This window comes from Nerophis ophidion, linkage group LG17 (genome assembly GCF_033978795.1).
Source record: "Nerophis ophidion isolate RoL-2023_Sa linkage group LG17, RoL_Noph_v1.0, whole genome shotgun sequence".
In the NCBI taxonomy this organism is placed as follows: domain Eukaryota; kingdom Metazoa; phylum Chordata; class Actinopteri; order Syngnathiformes; family Syngnathidae; genus Nerophis; species Nerophis ophidion.
This window is the reverse complement of record NC_084627.1, coordinates 14,175,849-14,191,023: the sequence shown is the minus strand read 5'-3', so window position 1 is coordinate 14,191,023 and position 15,175 is coordinate 14,175,849. Positions and strand designations below refer to the sequence as shown.

Sequence of the window (15,175 nt, the reverse complement as noted above, 5' to 3'; positions counted from 1 at the left end):
TGGGTGGACTTTAGATGTACTCGATTCCTACTGGACACAAACCCGGAAACCGAGAGGTTAAGAAAACGTAACGACCATTGTGATTGGACAACCGCATAAGAGTCGGTCTGGTCCCGCCCCTCATATCGCGCCCTCCTTTTCTGCGCCAACAGCGGTGTGTCAAACCCAGCGAGGCCGGGCTGCCTGCCGCCGGAGACCCGAACGGTATAGCAGCGGGGTTTAGGGGGCTTCCTCCCCCGGATAAAATTAACCCCCCCACACAGAAAGGTGTTCTTGTCGGCTCACTACTCTCCTGATGTCGGACTTTAAGCTCGGGATTGTCCGGCTCGGCCGTGTGGCCGGGAAGGTGAGCAGCCATCCTGGGGTTGCCATGTGCGGCCGGGGGTGGGTAAGGGAGGGCCCCGCCGGACCACAAACAAGCACTTTTTTGTGCGTTATTCACCCGTTTTTATTATCGCCCGGGTGAATGTTGCTTTACCATGACTCATTTCTAGCTTCATTTGAACCGCGGTGACCAAAGGCTGTTCAATGCTCCGTGTCGCGCTAAATATGCTAACGCTAGTTAGCATTGGCGGGCTAGTCGGCGTTTGCCTTCAAGTGTTGTCACATGTTTTATTCGCATTCTTACGCCTCAGCCATATTCATATTTACAGCCTAACTCTTTACTTTTTAGTTTTTTACAGCCCGCAATTCATGTAGTTACGGCGGCAATCAGTTTTGCTAGTATTAGCAACGTAATTTAGGTTACACATCAGCGTCTGCTGATGAGGAAGCCATTGTCACACGCCTTTTTTTATACTTCACGGCCAAATGTCGGTTAAAGGGCTAATTACACTATAATTTCTCCCTTTTTTGTTGTCAAAGTTTAAATTGTTATTTGCCGCATAGTAAGTATAATGTACTGTCACTTAAATGCATACTGAAATGAGATTTTAATTTTTAAACGGGGATAGCAGGTCCATTCTATTTGTCATACTTGATCATTTCGCGATATTGCCATATTTTTGCTGAAAGGATTTAGTAGAAAACATCGACGATAAAGTTCGCTAGTTTTGGTTGCTAATATAAAAGCCTTGCCTGTATCGGAAGTAGCAGAAGATGTGCGTCTGACGTCACGGGTTGTAGGCCTCCTCATATTGTTTACAATCATGGCCACCAGCAGCAAGTGCAATTCGGACCGAGAAAGCAAAGAGTTCTCCATTAATTTGAGCGAGGATGAAAGATTTGTGGATGAGGAAAGTTAGAGTGAAGCACTAGAAAAAAAAAAAGGTGAGTGCAGTGGGAGCGATGCAGATGTTATTTGACACATTTACTAGGATCATTCTGGAAAATTCTGTATCTGCTTGTTGTGTTAAAAGTGTTTTAGTGAGATTATAAAGTCGTACCTGAAAGTCGGAGGGCATCGGTGAATGCCAGTGTCTCTGAGAGAAGCCAAGATCACAGCTGCCATTTTGACAGCTACAGGAGGAGGTCGCATAATCCACTCAAGTCTCCGGTAAGAGCCGACTTAATATCACAATTTTCCAATCTAAGAACTTGCTGATTGGCGTAGAGAAACACGTTCGCTTGACCGGTCTGTGGTAAAGCTTCACAACAAACAAAGAAACACCGGCTGTGTTTGGGTGCTAAAGGCGGCTGCAATCCACCAACAGCATTCTTCTTTATAGTATCCATTATTAATTGAACAAATTGCAAAAGATTCAGCAACACAGATGTCCAAATTACTGTGTAATCACGCGATGAAAAGATAAGACTTTTAGCCGTAAGTGGTGCTGGGCTAATATGTCCGCTACAACCCGAGACATCACAAACACGCGTCATCATTCCGCGACGTTTTCAACAAGAAACTCCGCGAGAAATTTAAAATTGTAATTTAGTAAATAAACCTGCCGTATTGGCATGTGCTGCAATGTTAAGATTTCATCATTGATATATAAACTTTTAGTCTGCGTGGTCGGTAGTAGTGGGTTTCAGTAGGCCTTTAAAGGCCTACTGAAATGAGATTTTTTATTCAAACGGGGATAGCAGGTCCATTCTATGTGTCATACTTGATCATTTCTCTATATTGCCATGTTTTTGCTGAAAGGATTTAGTAGAGAACATCGACTATAAAGTTCACAACTTTTGGTCGCTAATAAAAAAGCCTTGCCTGTACCGGAAGTAGCAGACGATGTGCGCGTGATGTCACGGGTTGAAGAGCTCCTCACATCTGAACATTGTTTACAATCATGGCCACCAGCAGCGAGAGCGATTCGGACCGAGAAAGCGACGATTTCCTCATTAATTTGAGCGAGGATAAGCGGTAGAAAATGGATGGATGGATGAAAGATTTGTGGATGAGGAAAGTTAGAATAAAGCAACAAAAAAGAAAAAAAAAGGCGACGGCAGTGGGAGCGATTCAGATGTTATTAGACACATTTACTAGGATAATTCTGGAAAATCCCTTATCTGCTTATTGTGTTACTAGTGTTTTAGTGAGATTAAGTCATTCCTGAAAGTCGGAGGGGTGTGGTGACCGCCAGTGTCTCTGATGGAAGCCATGGAGGAGCTAAGAAAGTCGCAGCTGCCTCTTTGACAGCTGCTGCAGGAGTACGCAAGCTCGGGTAAAAGCCGACGTAATATCCCAATTTTCTCACCGAAAGCTGCCAGTTGACATGTGGTAGAGAAACATGTTCGCTTGACCGCTCTGTTCCATATTAAAGCTTCACAACAAACAAAGAAACACCAGCTGTGTTTTGGTTTCTACAGGCAGCTGCAATACACCGCTTTCCACCAACAGCATTCTTCTTTATAGTCTCCATTATTAATTGAACAAATTGCAAAAGATTCAGCAACACAGATGTCAAAAATACCGTATAATTATGCGACTAAAGCAGACGACTTTTAGCCGTGAATGGTGCTGGGATAAAATGTCCGCTTTGACCAATAACGTCACAAGCACGCGTCAACAAAAGCGTCATCATTCTGCGACGTTTTCAACAGGGTACCTCGCGTGAAATTTAAAATTGCAATTTAGTAAACTAAACCGGCCGTATTGGCATGTGTTGCAATGTTAATATTTCATCATTGATATATAAACTATTAGACTGTGTGCGTGGTCGGTAGTAGTGGGTTTCAGTAGGCCTTTAAAGAACTAATTAGACTATGATTTTTCCCTTTTTTGTCAGAGTTTAAATGGTTATTTGCCAGTTAATGAGTATAATGTACTGTCACTTAACGTGGTATGTGGGGGTGACACATGTTCGCAAAATTTTTAGTTAGCATGTGGCTAAAGTTAGCAATCGGTGCGCATGGCGTGTCTCACGTGACCATGGATATGACTCAGTGTGGTTTGTTTTGGCTGGAGATGACCATTATGTATCCTACCAGGCATGTTACATTCTCAGCTAGTGTGCCTAATGAAGTGTCAACTGGGTCTTTTCTCTCAGACAAAGTACACGCTGATCGATGAGCAGGACATCCCACTGGTGGAGAACTATGCCTTTGAGGTAAATAATGACTCTCTTTATGTTTTTTTATTTTTTAACACTGTTTCAAGTACGGCAGAGCGATATATCGATATACAAAATATATCAGGTAAGTCTTTATTGTCATTGCAACAAGTACAACAACAATTTTGTTTACTACACAAACCCGTTCAAGATTAGACAAACAAACAGCGTACAGGGTCACAGAACAGCGACGCTGATGGGGTGCCATGAGTCGCCCCGTAAAAGATGGGAAAAGGTAAAACGCTGGGGAAGAAGATGAGTAAAATAATAAAATCCCCCTTAGGTGCCCAGTCTGGATTGGGGAAAAAAACCTGGGGGCAATGCACACATAAACACGTTACATTTAATCACGACAAACTCGCAACAGAGTGGGGAGTTGGAGCCCTAGAAGGCGACTGCTGCTTTGAAGCGCTGCCATCCAACCATCACCCCAAGGGAAAAAAGCGGTGGTGAAGGCGTGGGGTGGGTGTTGTGCATGTATGCCCAATTGTCTTGGGTGTGAGGATGTAATGTTTTTTAGACTCAGGCCGATCTGCAAAAGTTCGACTCCAGGTGTCGTTGAGGGAGGGAGGGAGGGAGGTCAAAAGCGTCTATCATTGAGGTGTCCTCAGGGGTGTTTTCAGAACAGCCTGGTCCTGTTTCCACAGCGTCAAGGCCGTTCGAGGGAGTCAAATCGTAGATTAGGATTTTTGTTCTCCGCGAGCAGACAAAAACAATAACTTGTCTGTTCTATTCGTCCATGCTGGGTGCTCTCAAATTCAATATCACGGGTTTCTCTCTGTGCGATACAGAAAATGACTATATCGGGATATTCGGGTATACGTTCACACGCAGTTGCTTTTAGCTGCGGGCATTATACTACAGGCTCTTCTCGCTCTTTCCTGTCTCTCCTTCTCACAGACAGCAAGCGCACCTTCTTACACACGTCACATACTGTCCCGTCATACGTCACATATGTATACGCCGTTGCGGAGCAGAGAGGTAGCAGAATGGGTAATGTTAGCTGTGATGCTAGCAGAGCTGTGCGAGTGGTAATATGAGTGAAAGAAGGTGCGAATGAAGGAAGAAGTAATTCCCAAGAAAAACAGCAGGGGGTCCATCGTCTGGCGGTGGTTTGGCTTCAAGTAGGAATATGTCGAACAGACAACCGTAATAAGTTAAGCACGCGGCAAAAGCGTTGCTACAAAGAGTAGCATTACTGCTAATATGTAGCATCATCTGAAAAGTCACCCGCTAGAGAATGAAGAGTGCTTACTCCGCATTTCAACATCTTCGTTCAGTGCCACACTCCCACACCATAAAAATGCAGAGGAAAATATTTCCAGATCAACACCATATGAAAAAAATAGTCAACAACGTGATTTAACAATGTCCGTAGTAACCTATTACATAGCGAAGGACAAATACTGTTTGATTTCCTGCACCTCATTTTTATTTGACACTTAAAATGTCTCTGACAATCTTGCACTTTCTGTTTTGGAAATGACATGAACGTTTGTGCCATTGCTTAATAACTGTTTAACAAATACAGTTTTGCTCAAATGACTGAGCTGTGATATCCCTCTCTGCATGAAAGTTTGAAATGAGAATATACAGTATTAATGCAGTATGAACAAGAAAGTTTTAATGTAGACACATAAAATCATCATAGTGCTGTGTTTATATGTATCAAGTGTTCATTCAAGGCCAAGGCAAAATATGGAGATATATCGGGACGGTATAGCTCGGTTGGTAAAGCGGCCGTGTCAGCAACTTGAGGGTTGCAGGTTCGATCCCCGCTTCCGCCACCCTAGTCAAGGGGGCAAGACACTTTACCCACCTGCTCCCAGTGCCACCCACACTGGTTTAATTGTAACTTAGATATTGGGTTTCACTATGTAAAGCGCTTTGAGTCACTTGAGGAAAAAGCGCTATATAAATATAATTCACTTCATATATTGTGTATCACAATATGGCCTAAAAATATCGAGATATCAAAAAAAAAAGGCCATATTGCCCAGCCCGAGTGCTAAGTTTTTTTTTTTGTGTGTGTGTGCTTCTAGGCACGCATGGAAGTCGACGCTGATGGCAACGGTGCCAAGATCTTTGCCTACGCCTTTGATATTGGCAAAGGCCGCTGGGCGGGGAGACCGCTGCATGAGCTGCTCTGGTGAGTCGGTAGTTTTTTTTCTCAGGTGTTGATTTGCCTCTTGTTGCAAGTATATTTTTGTCATGGAATTGTTGGTGTCAGAGTGCAATAATTTAAAGTACCAATGATTGTCACACACACTAGGTGTGGTGAAATATGTCCTCTGCATTTGATCCATCCCCTTGTTCACCCCTTGGGAGGGGAGGGGAGCAGTGAGCAGCAGTGGTGGTGCACCCGGGAATCATTTTTGGTGATTTAACCCCCAATTCCAACCCTTGATGCTGGGGCCCATTTTTATATTCTTTGTTATGACTCGGCTGGGGTTTGAACTCACAACCTACCGATCTCAGGGCAGACACTCTACAAGGCCACTGAGTAGGTGACGAATAACGAAATATATACATGTAATGTATGTAGTTCCTCATTTTAAGTACAGTGGTATTTTATTCTATTCAAATTGTGTGTAATATTACACTGGCTAAAATTTTAAATACACTTTTTAAATAAAACCTTTGCCTTTTTTTTAATTAACACCACTATACAGCACGGTGGAACAGGGGTTAGTGCATGTCCCTCACAATTCGAAGGTCCTGAGTAGTCCTGGGTTCAATCCCGGGCTCGGGATCTTTCTGTGTGGAGTTTGCATGTTCTCCCCGTCACTGCATGGGTTCCCTCCGGGTACTCAGGTTTCCTCTCAACGCTGGAAACATGCACCTGGGGATAGATTGATTGGCAACACTAAATTGGCCCTCGTGTGTGTATATTGTCTTTCTATCTGTGTTGGTCCTGTGATGAGGTGGCGACTGTCCAGGGTGTACCTCGCCTTCCGCCCGAATGCAGCTGAGATAGGCTCCAGCACGCCCCGCGGCCCCAAAAGAGACAAGCGGTAGAAAAAATGGATGGATGGATGCTACTGTATTTTAATGTTGGTCATTATGGTGGTACTTTGAGAGCCACATGATTTTTGAGGTGGTACTTGAGTCATACCAAAGACTATAAAAATGGGACCCATGCTTGGCACTCAGCATCAAGGGTTGGAATTGGGGGTTAAATCACCATAAATGTTTCCCGGGCACGGCACCGCTTCTGCCCACTGCTCCCCTCACCTCCCAGGGGGTGATCAAGGGTGATGGGTCAAATGCAGAGAATAATTTCGCCACATCTAGTATGTGTGACATTCATTGTGACAATACTTTAACTTTATTTTGTTTATTTTATTTTTTTAAAAGTCACTGCTCTACACATGTGTAAACGTGAACCGATCAAAACAGATGTTTTTTTTATATATTTTTTTAAATGTTATTTAGTTTTTATTGACATCCACCATCAGACATTCCTATCCATTACATCATATTTGCATAAATCATACATCTATTGTCTTCCCCAAATTCCAAAACATTTCCTCCGTTTATATCCTAATGTTGCCACTCAGCCCCGCCCCCCCAAAAGGAGAGAAACTGCAAAAAAATCAAAACAAAATAATATTAACAAATAAATACATTTAAAAAAAAAAAAGACAATACTAAAAAATAAAAGAACCAATAGTAAATAAATAGAAATAAATTTATGGACATATCGGGAGTAATCTTTTTTTAAACAGTACAATCACTAATTCAAGAAAATAAAATCAGACATATGAGGCGTGAAATAATTGACCCAGTTTTCCCAGTGTGACGTACATTTCTCCAATTTATTATTAATAAAAGTTGTACCTTCTCCGTTGTGATTTCCATCCATAGCTTCAATGTTGAACTCTTGTAATATCCATTTCCTGGTAATGGTCTTTTTACAAGCCATTAGTAGGATGTTCATTAAGTGTTTATTTTTTTCAGCCATTCCTAAGGGTACATTTCATATTCCATCACCAAAACCCGAAGTAGCAATTTAAAGACAGGACCACGGACTGGCCTGTAAGAACAATACTGTACTATTAGAGTTGTGTGTGTGTGTGTGTGTGTGTGTGTGTGTGTGTGTGTGTGTGTGTGTGTGTGTGTGATCAAATACTTTTTCGCCTCCTCTTCTTTTAATATGTGTGTAGAGATTTCTGTAGAAGTCCATCCTTGTGCCATGTCTGAAATAATTTCTGCGTTGGGCTCCAAATACAGTTTAGCCAGTCACACGGGTACCATAACATCACCGCTTTTACTTATAAAATAAAACCATCCTGGGTCAACATATGAAAAAATATCTCTTTTGGTCTGTTATTCCGTTTCTGTTTACTGGGAATTTTAATCTTATCATATGAAATATAAAATGAAAATCAAACCGTTTTTTTTTTTTTTTTTTTTTTAGATTGTATTGCTCTTTGACACCAAATAAATAAAAGTAACATTTTTAAAAAATTTTCGTTTTTAAAATGAAATTCAAATAAATTAGTTGTTTTTCTATTTCCATTCACGAAATGAAAATTCAATGACCACTCACCGAACCCTGTTTTCGTGTAGTTCCTCGAGTTCCCCTAGTCTCTTCCTGTTTGTCATCAACATCCCCCATGTATGACGACGCGTCTGATTGAGATCTGTGGTTTAGCATTTGTTTTTATTAAAACTTGTTTGGGTTTCTTCAGGGAAAAACACAGAGGAGGGATCGCCCCAAGTTTTCAAGTGATCCACATCAACTCTGTGACGGTTGACAACCGGCTAGACAACCTACGACTGGTGCCTCTCGGTTGGAGCCCCAAGCCGGAGGAGATTTCAAGCAAACAAAGGCAAGACCCTTGTTGATTACACATTTTATTATAGTATTTAAACAGTATTACACTTTATATCTATAGTAGGGCTGCACGGTATACATGATATGACGGTAGAAATGGTATGAATTTGGCCCCACGGTAGAGATTTGTGCTCTATTGTCATATCGTGAATGATGTCATTGCACCTGGCTCCACTTGAAATTGGCCACAAGCACGGCTGAGAAGGAAGAACTTTTTAAGAAACTGTGCTACAGCCGTGATTTGGACGTAGTTTGGGTTTTAAAAGTTGGATGTTGAGCAGGAAAATGTAGTAATCATTTTATCCAATCCCAGGACTGGGCAGATATTAGTAAGACAATCAATCAAACGGTAAATGGGAAAAAAAAGCTAAATAACTTTGCCGTCATCAATTCATTGCTACCCTACGTCTGTCTGTTTCTTTTCTTCAGTTGTGGCTTTAATAACTGCATACAAGAGGCCTTGTGAGGTCCAGTCCAAAAGCGGTGCTTTAATACAGCAAAATGAAACTGCTCTGGGTGCCCAAACGTTGCCATTTTTTGGTGTCGTCCTTAACTCTGACACCATGTCATGTTAATGCGAAAACTGTGCTTGTTTCATACAAGAATCCTTAATTTCAGTCGTCTCCATTTCAACACACATAAGCTAACTTTGCCAACAATAGCAGCTGTGGTGACGCAGGCACCTCACGTGACCTACGATGGACAACCAAGGCAATTATCACAACAGACCACAACTCTTGTTTTATAACATTCCCACAGTAAATGAATACAAGTTCCTTCAGCTCTCTGAAACTTTATACACAACTTTTTATCAACTGTACTTATTTTTAAACAAGTGAGAGGTTTTCAAAACAATCCGTTCAATATGTTAAATTGACTTTTTTTTAATGCATCGAAAGAGTGCAAATATTCTGTCTTTTTCTAAAATGCTTCAATCCGTCGTCCATCTCTGTACACATGCAGCATTTGCATTCCTTATTCAATAAAATGTTTTAATTGTATCCTGATTGAAAATTTTATCATACTGTTTGTGGCTGTTGTAAGGCATGATTTCAGAGGATATGGTGCTCTCAAAAAAAGTACATATTTGCTGGTTTTTGTTGTTGTTTTTTAAATCAATTCATATATGCTAAGGGGCTACAAACCCCATTCAGAAACACTTCCATTGTATGTTGTACACGCAACATTTATACTGGGATATATACCGTTACCGTCAAGGGATTTGATTTATACTATGATATTAATATTTTGGGTTTTACAGTCCAGCCCTGATTTACTTTAAGTATTAAAGCTTCACTTTTACTTTGATGCCAAGATCATAGACCAGTGGTTCTTAACCTGGGTTCGATCGAACCCTAGCGGGTCGGTGAGTCGGCCTCAAGAGTTCGGCAGAGATCAAAACACACCCGACTCATCGCCTCAATAAAAACTTCTCCCTATGTGCGTATTACGGATACGGCAACAGCGGAAGTCACACTGATTTGCAGGTGTGTAATTTGTTGTGAGTTTATGCAGTGTAGTGTGACTTTAGTGTCGGTTTTGTTGTTTAAACGAGCTGATGTTCATGCACGGTTCATTTTGTGCACCAGTAAAAAAACATGGTAACACTTTAGTATAGGGGACATATTCACCATTAATTAGTTGCTTATTAACATGCAAATTAGTAACATATTGACTCTTAACTAGTCATTATTAAGTACTTATTAATGCCTTATTCGGCATGGCCTCATTATAACCCTAACCAAATAACTCCAAATTAAGTCTTTGTTACTTAGAAATATGTTCGCCTTACTAAAGTGTTACCAAAACACATAACTTTGTCTTGAATTTGAAAAAATATATATCTTTTTCAATAAGAAGGGTTCGGTGAATGTGCATATGAAACTAACGGGGTTCGGTACCTCCAACAAGGTTAAGAACCACTCTTATAGACACTGCTTTGAATGTACATTCTGCTGAATTTTATGCTGAATTTTATTTCCTATCATTCCGTCCTGAGGCTGCTGCCACTTTTTTAAGCCAAAGAAAAAGCAAATAGGACACTTTGAATTGGAGAAAATTGGATGCAGGTTTTGGGAGAACAAATTATCTCGGGTGCATGTTTTTACAGTGGCCACACCCTTCACATCTTCTTCGACCGTAATGTCTTGTGATTTATGTATTCTTTTGTATCATGACCTGTTGAATGTTTACTTTATCAACCTGCCTTAGGACAACGGATGAAAATTACCGTATTTCCTTGAATTGCCGCAGGGGATATAGTATGCGCCTGTCTTAAATTACTGCCGCGTCAAACTCTCTTCGCAACATAATTAGCGCATGCTTAGTATTACCGCCTGGTCAAACTCGTGACGTCACGAGTGACACTTCCACTGTCATCATTTTCAAAATGGAGGAGGCTGATTTCAATACCGGTAATTTGAAATCGCATAAAGGGAAGAAGATTAAGAGCTATTCAGTAGGATTTAAAGTCCAAGCTTGCATCACACTCAAATTTTTACTGCATGCCTTTGGTAAGTGCCGGAGTGAGAAGAAGTTTTAAAATAATTAGCGCATGCTTACTTTTACCGCATGCCTTTGGTAAGCGCAGGAGTGAGAAGAGGTTTTAAATTAATTAGCGCCCCGGTGGCAATTCAAGGAAATACGATAGTTATTGTGCATGTTTACATTGTTGCTCGATGTTTATGAATATGTATTATTTTAATTCAAATAAATAAATATCATTATTAGAGATGTCCGGTAATGGCTTTTTCGCCGATATTCCGATATTGTCCAACTCTTAATTACCGATTCCAGTATCAACCGATACGATATACACAGACGTGGAATTAACACATTATTATGCCTGATTCTGTTTTGATGCCCCGCTGGATGCATTAAACAGTGTAACAAGGTTTTCCAAAATAAATCAACTCAAGTTATGGAAAAAAATGTCAACATGGCACTGCCATATTTATTATTGAAGTCACAAAGTGCATTATTTTTTTTAAACATGCATCAAAACAGCAGCTTGGAATTCTGGACTTGCTCTCCCTGAGAGAGCATGAGGAGGTTGAGATGGGGGAGGGGAAGGGGGTAGCGGGGGTGTATATTGTAGGGTCCCGGAAGAGTTAGTGCTGCAAGTGGTTCTGGGTATTAGTTCTGTTGTGTTTATGTTATGTTACGGTGCCGATGTTCTCCCGAAATGTGTTTTTCATTCTTGTTTGTTGTGGGTTCACAGTGTGTCGCATATTTGTAACAATGTTAAAGTTGTTTATATGGCCACCCTCAGTGTGACCTGTATGGCTGTTGACCAAGTATACATTGCATTCACTTGTGTGTCTGAAAAGCCAAAAAATATGTGATTGGGCCTGCACGCAAAGGCAGTGCCTTTAAGGGTTTTTGGCGCTCTGTACTTCTCCCTATGTCCGTGTACCACTCCATACAGCGGCGTTTTTAAAAGTCATACATTTTACTTTTTGAAACAGATACCGAAAATTTCTGATATTGCATTTTAAAGCATTTGTCGGCCGACAATATCGGCAATCTGTAATCATTATCATCCCTTACTCAACCAGGGAGCAGTCACTGTACTGGCTGGCCATCCAGCAGGTTCCGGCCGACCCGGTGGAGGAGCAGTACCTGGAGCTGAGCCGCACACGCTACTACAACGCCAACGGCGAGCTGGTGGAGGAGGAGGAGTGCTCGTGCACGTACTACGAGTGTCACTACCCGCCGTGTTCGCTCATCGAGAGGCGGGTGAGTCTTCCAGTCCGTCGGCCGCGTCTCAATGTGTTGTTCCCTCAGAATTGACCCGACGTCTCTGGTGTCTTCCCAGCTTCGTGAGTTCAATATCTGCGGACGCTGCCAAGTGGCCCGCTACTGCGGCTCCCAGTGCCAGCAGAGGGACTGGCCCGCCCACAAGAAGCAGTGTCGAGAGCGCAAGCGGGCGCTGGCGTTGGAGTCGGAGCCCGAGCGGTGATCTTATCGTTGCCTCGGAAGGGAAGGGAAGCGACGGAGGCGGGGTGGGACCTGGTGGGTGGCAAAGGGGTCTTGATAAGCGGGTTGTGCGTAAGAGACAACCACAAGCGACATTGCGCTTGCCTGACAAATGGGATGCGGAATGAAACGGAGGGTGCACTAAGATGGACACCTGCCACTTCCCAGAACAGTCAATTCTTCATGGTTTGCTTCTCACGTGGACGACAGGAACGTTTAGTTTTTTTTTTTCTCGGGGAGGCATTCTCGAGCTCAACCTGCTGCTGCTAATCGTTCCGAGAGGTATCGACTTGTCTCGCAGACCAACCGGAATATAGCTTCTTTTGGACCGCGCAGACATCCTCACCCGGTTCTGTTGAGGAGGCTTCCTCTGCTAAACGGGTCGAACCCCTTGGGGGCGCTGCAACGGGACCACGTCACTGTATTTCCAGTGGGGCACGCGGCCGCCCTCCTCACCTTTTTTGTCTGCTGTTGCCGCCACCACCCCTTCAGAACGGATGACACTAACAGTATTGTGTGTGTGTGTGTGTGTGTGTGTGTGTGCGTGTGCGTGAGTGTGTGTGTGTGTGTGTGCGCTCATGAGTGAACGAACACGTCTTCTTAAAGGGGCCATATTGCCGTTAAAATGTTGTTTAATTTGTCACCGTTTCATTGTAAAGTAGCTGCTACATTGTGGCATAATGTTTTTTCTTTGATATCTTTATTTTGATGGTACAAAGTTTCCAAACAAAAACTACCTACTAAATTCTCCACTCGCTGGCAATATTTGGTACTCCTTTTGTTTTCTACTTTACGACACAACTTAACATTAATCACAGGTGTAGGCAATTTAGGAAATCCCCTCATTTTCAATAACGTGTGTGTGTGCACATGTGGAGTTCCTTGTGAGCGTGTGTGTGTGTGTGTGGAGCACGGGGGTATTTTTCTGAAGAAATTCTATCAGTGGAGCTATATTTATTTAAAATATTGATTGTGAAAACCAGATGATATTTGAAGGCAAACTGAAGTGGACAATATGGGACCTTTTTCTGCATTTTTTTAATGAATTATTTGGGGTAAAGGGTTTCCTACTTGATTATGTGTTATTTAGTCACGCCCTTCTAAGTTTTTTGGTTTTTTATTTTTGCACGCTGTCACGGAAATCTTCCATGCGTCTCGAACTTTAAAACTTGAATCCTCCCACCCCCTACCCGGACTCTTTTTGTTGTATTTTATTTCAGAGACTATTTTTAATTATGAACTGTGTCAAATTTGCCTTCCACCTTCTGCTCACAAATGCTTAATGTGTCCTCGCTGAGGAGTCCAGACACTTTTGGAGCATGTATGTCCCCACATTTACATGCGACTCGTTGATTGTGTTAATGTATGTTTGTGTGCGTGTGAGAGAACAGGTTTTCACCACTGCACTAAAAAGTTAGCTCCCATGTTACCGCATTTGTCGTAGATGGGGTGTGAGTTGGACATTGTCTGATTTTTTTTATTTTATTTTGTTTTATTTTGGTTGGTTTTGTAAGAGTAGGAACATAAATCACTTAGAAATAAAGAGCTACAATATGTGAATAGAGTTGAGGAGGGGATAACACAATTGCTTTTCCAATGTAAAATGATTATAAATAAAAATGAACCACAGTATGTCTTTATTTTTACAAGCGACAACACCTTTTAGTTGCATAAATCAGTGTTTTTCAACCTTTTTTTGAGCCAAGGCATTTTTTTTTTTCATTGCAAAAATCCAGAGGCACAACACTAGCAGAAATCATTAAAAAATGAAACTCAACAGCCGATATTGACAATAAAAAGTTGTTGTTGCAATTGTTAGATATGACTTTAAACCATAACCAAGCATCAATATAGCTCTTGTCTCAAAGAAGGTGTCCTGTCACTTATTTTGAGTTTTTTGCTGTCTTCCTGTGTGTAGTGTTTTAGTTCTTGTATTGCACTATTATTTTGGTGGCTTTTTCTCTTTTTTTGGTATTTTCCTGTAGCAGTTTCATGTCTTCCTTGACCGCTATTCCCCGCGCCTGCTTGGTTTCGGCAATCAAGAATATTTCAGTTGTTTTTATCCTTCTTTGTGAGGACTTTGTTGATTGTCATGTCATGTTCGGATGTACATTGTAGACGCAGTCTTTACTCCGCAGTAAGTCTTTGCTGTCGTCCAGCGTTTTGTTTTTGTTTACTTTGTAACCAGTTCAGTTTTAGTTTCGTTCTGCATAGCCTTCCCTAAGCGTCAATGTGTTTTCTTAGGGGCACTTACCTTTTATTTAGTTTTGGTTTAAGCATTAGATATCTTTTTCCCTGCCCGCTTTCTCCCGCTGTTTCTGACATCTACAAAGCAATTAGTTAACTGCTGCTACCTACTGATATTGAAGAGTGTAACGTAAGTCTGTCGATCTCCAGACATTACAGACACTCAACAACGGCTCATTATTTGATGGTTATAATTACTGGTTTGCAAAAACTACTTTTAACCCAAATAGGTGAAATTAGATAATCAGTGGTTGATAAACACTGGCATAAATCACATCTTGAAAAAAAGGCCTAAAAGGAGAGGACTTTAACAGGTGCCTTGAGGACCATCCCCCTTTTATAAATCCCAAGTTTGGATCCAAGTGTTTGCTGGCAAGGTTAAAATGGCAATGCAAGCATCTGCCCGTGTATTTACAGTAGTCCCAAGTTCCTCTATACCACAAGTGTCAAACTCAACTTGGCCCGCCACATCGTCTTGAATGGCCCGTTAAAACTTGGAAATAATCTGCATCACTGAAGTACTTTATCTTTCTTTCTTTTTCTCTTTTAACAGAACAAATTATGTACTGCATGCAGTTATATATCTTTTAAACTTTAATAAGAAAAAAAAAAAAAATAT

General features: G+C 41.5%; 1 protein-coding gene across 1 annotated transcript; it reads left to right on the top strand.

Moving 5' to 3' along the window:
• Positions 1-119: 119 nt before the first annotated feature.
• zmynd19 (zinc finger, MYND-type containing 19) lies at positions 120-13,938 on the top strand. The gene is made up of 6 exons (XM_061876346.1): positions 120-346; positions 3,429-3,488; positions 5,534-5,640; positions 8,186-8,326; positions 11,889-12,069; positions 12,149-13,938. Exons 1-6 carry the CDS (start codon positions 296-298, stop codon positions 12,290-12,292), a joined length of 684 nt encoding a protein of 227 aa, XP_061732330.1. The 5' UTR covers positions 120-295; the 3' UTR covers positions 12,293-13,938.
• The last annotated feature ends 1,237 nt before the right edge of the window (positions 13,939-15,175 follow it).

Coding starts and splice junctions, on each gene's coding strand:
- zmynd19 (XM_061876346.1), top strand. CDS start 296: ATGTCGGACTTTAAGCTCGGGATTGTCCGGCTCGGCCGTGTGGCCGGG. Junction 347..3,428: donor TCGGCCGTGTGGCCGGGAAG/GTGAGCAGCCAT, acceptor CTTTTCTCTCAG/ACAAAGTACACGCTGATCGA. Junction 8,327..11,888: donor GAGATTTCAAGCAAACAAAG/GCAAGACCCTTG, acceptor TTACTCAACCAG/GGAGCAGTCACTGTACTGGC.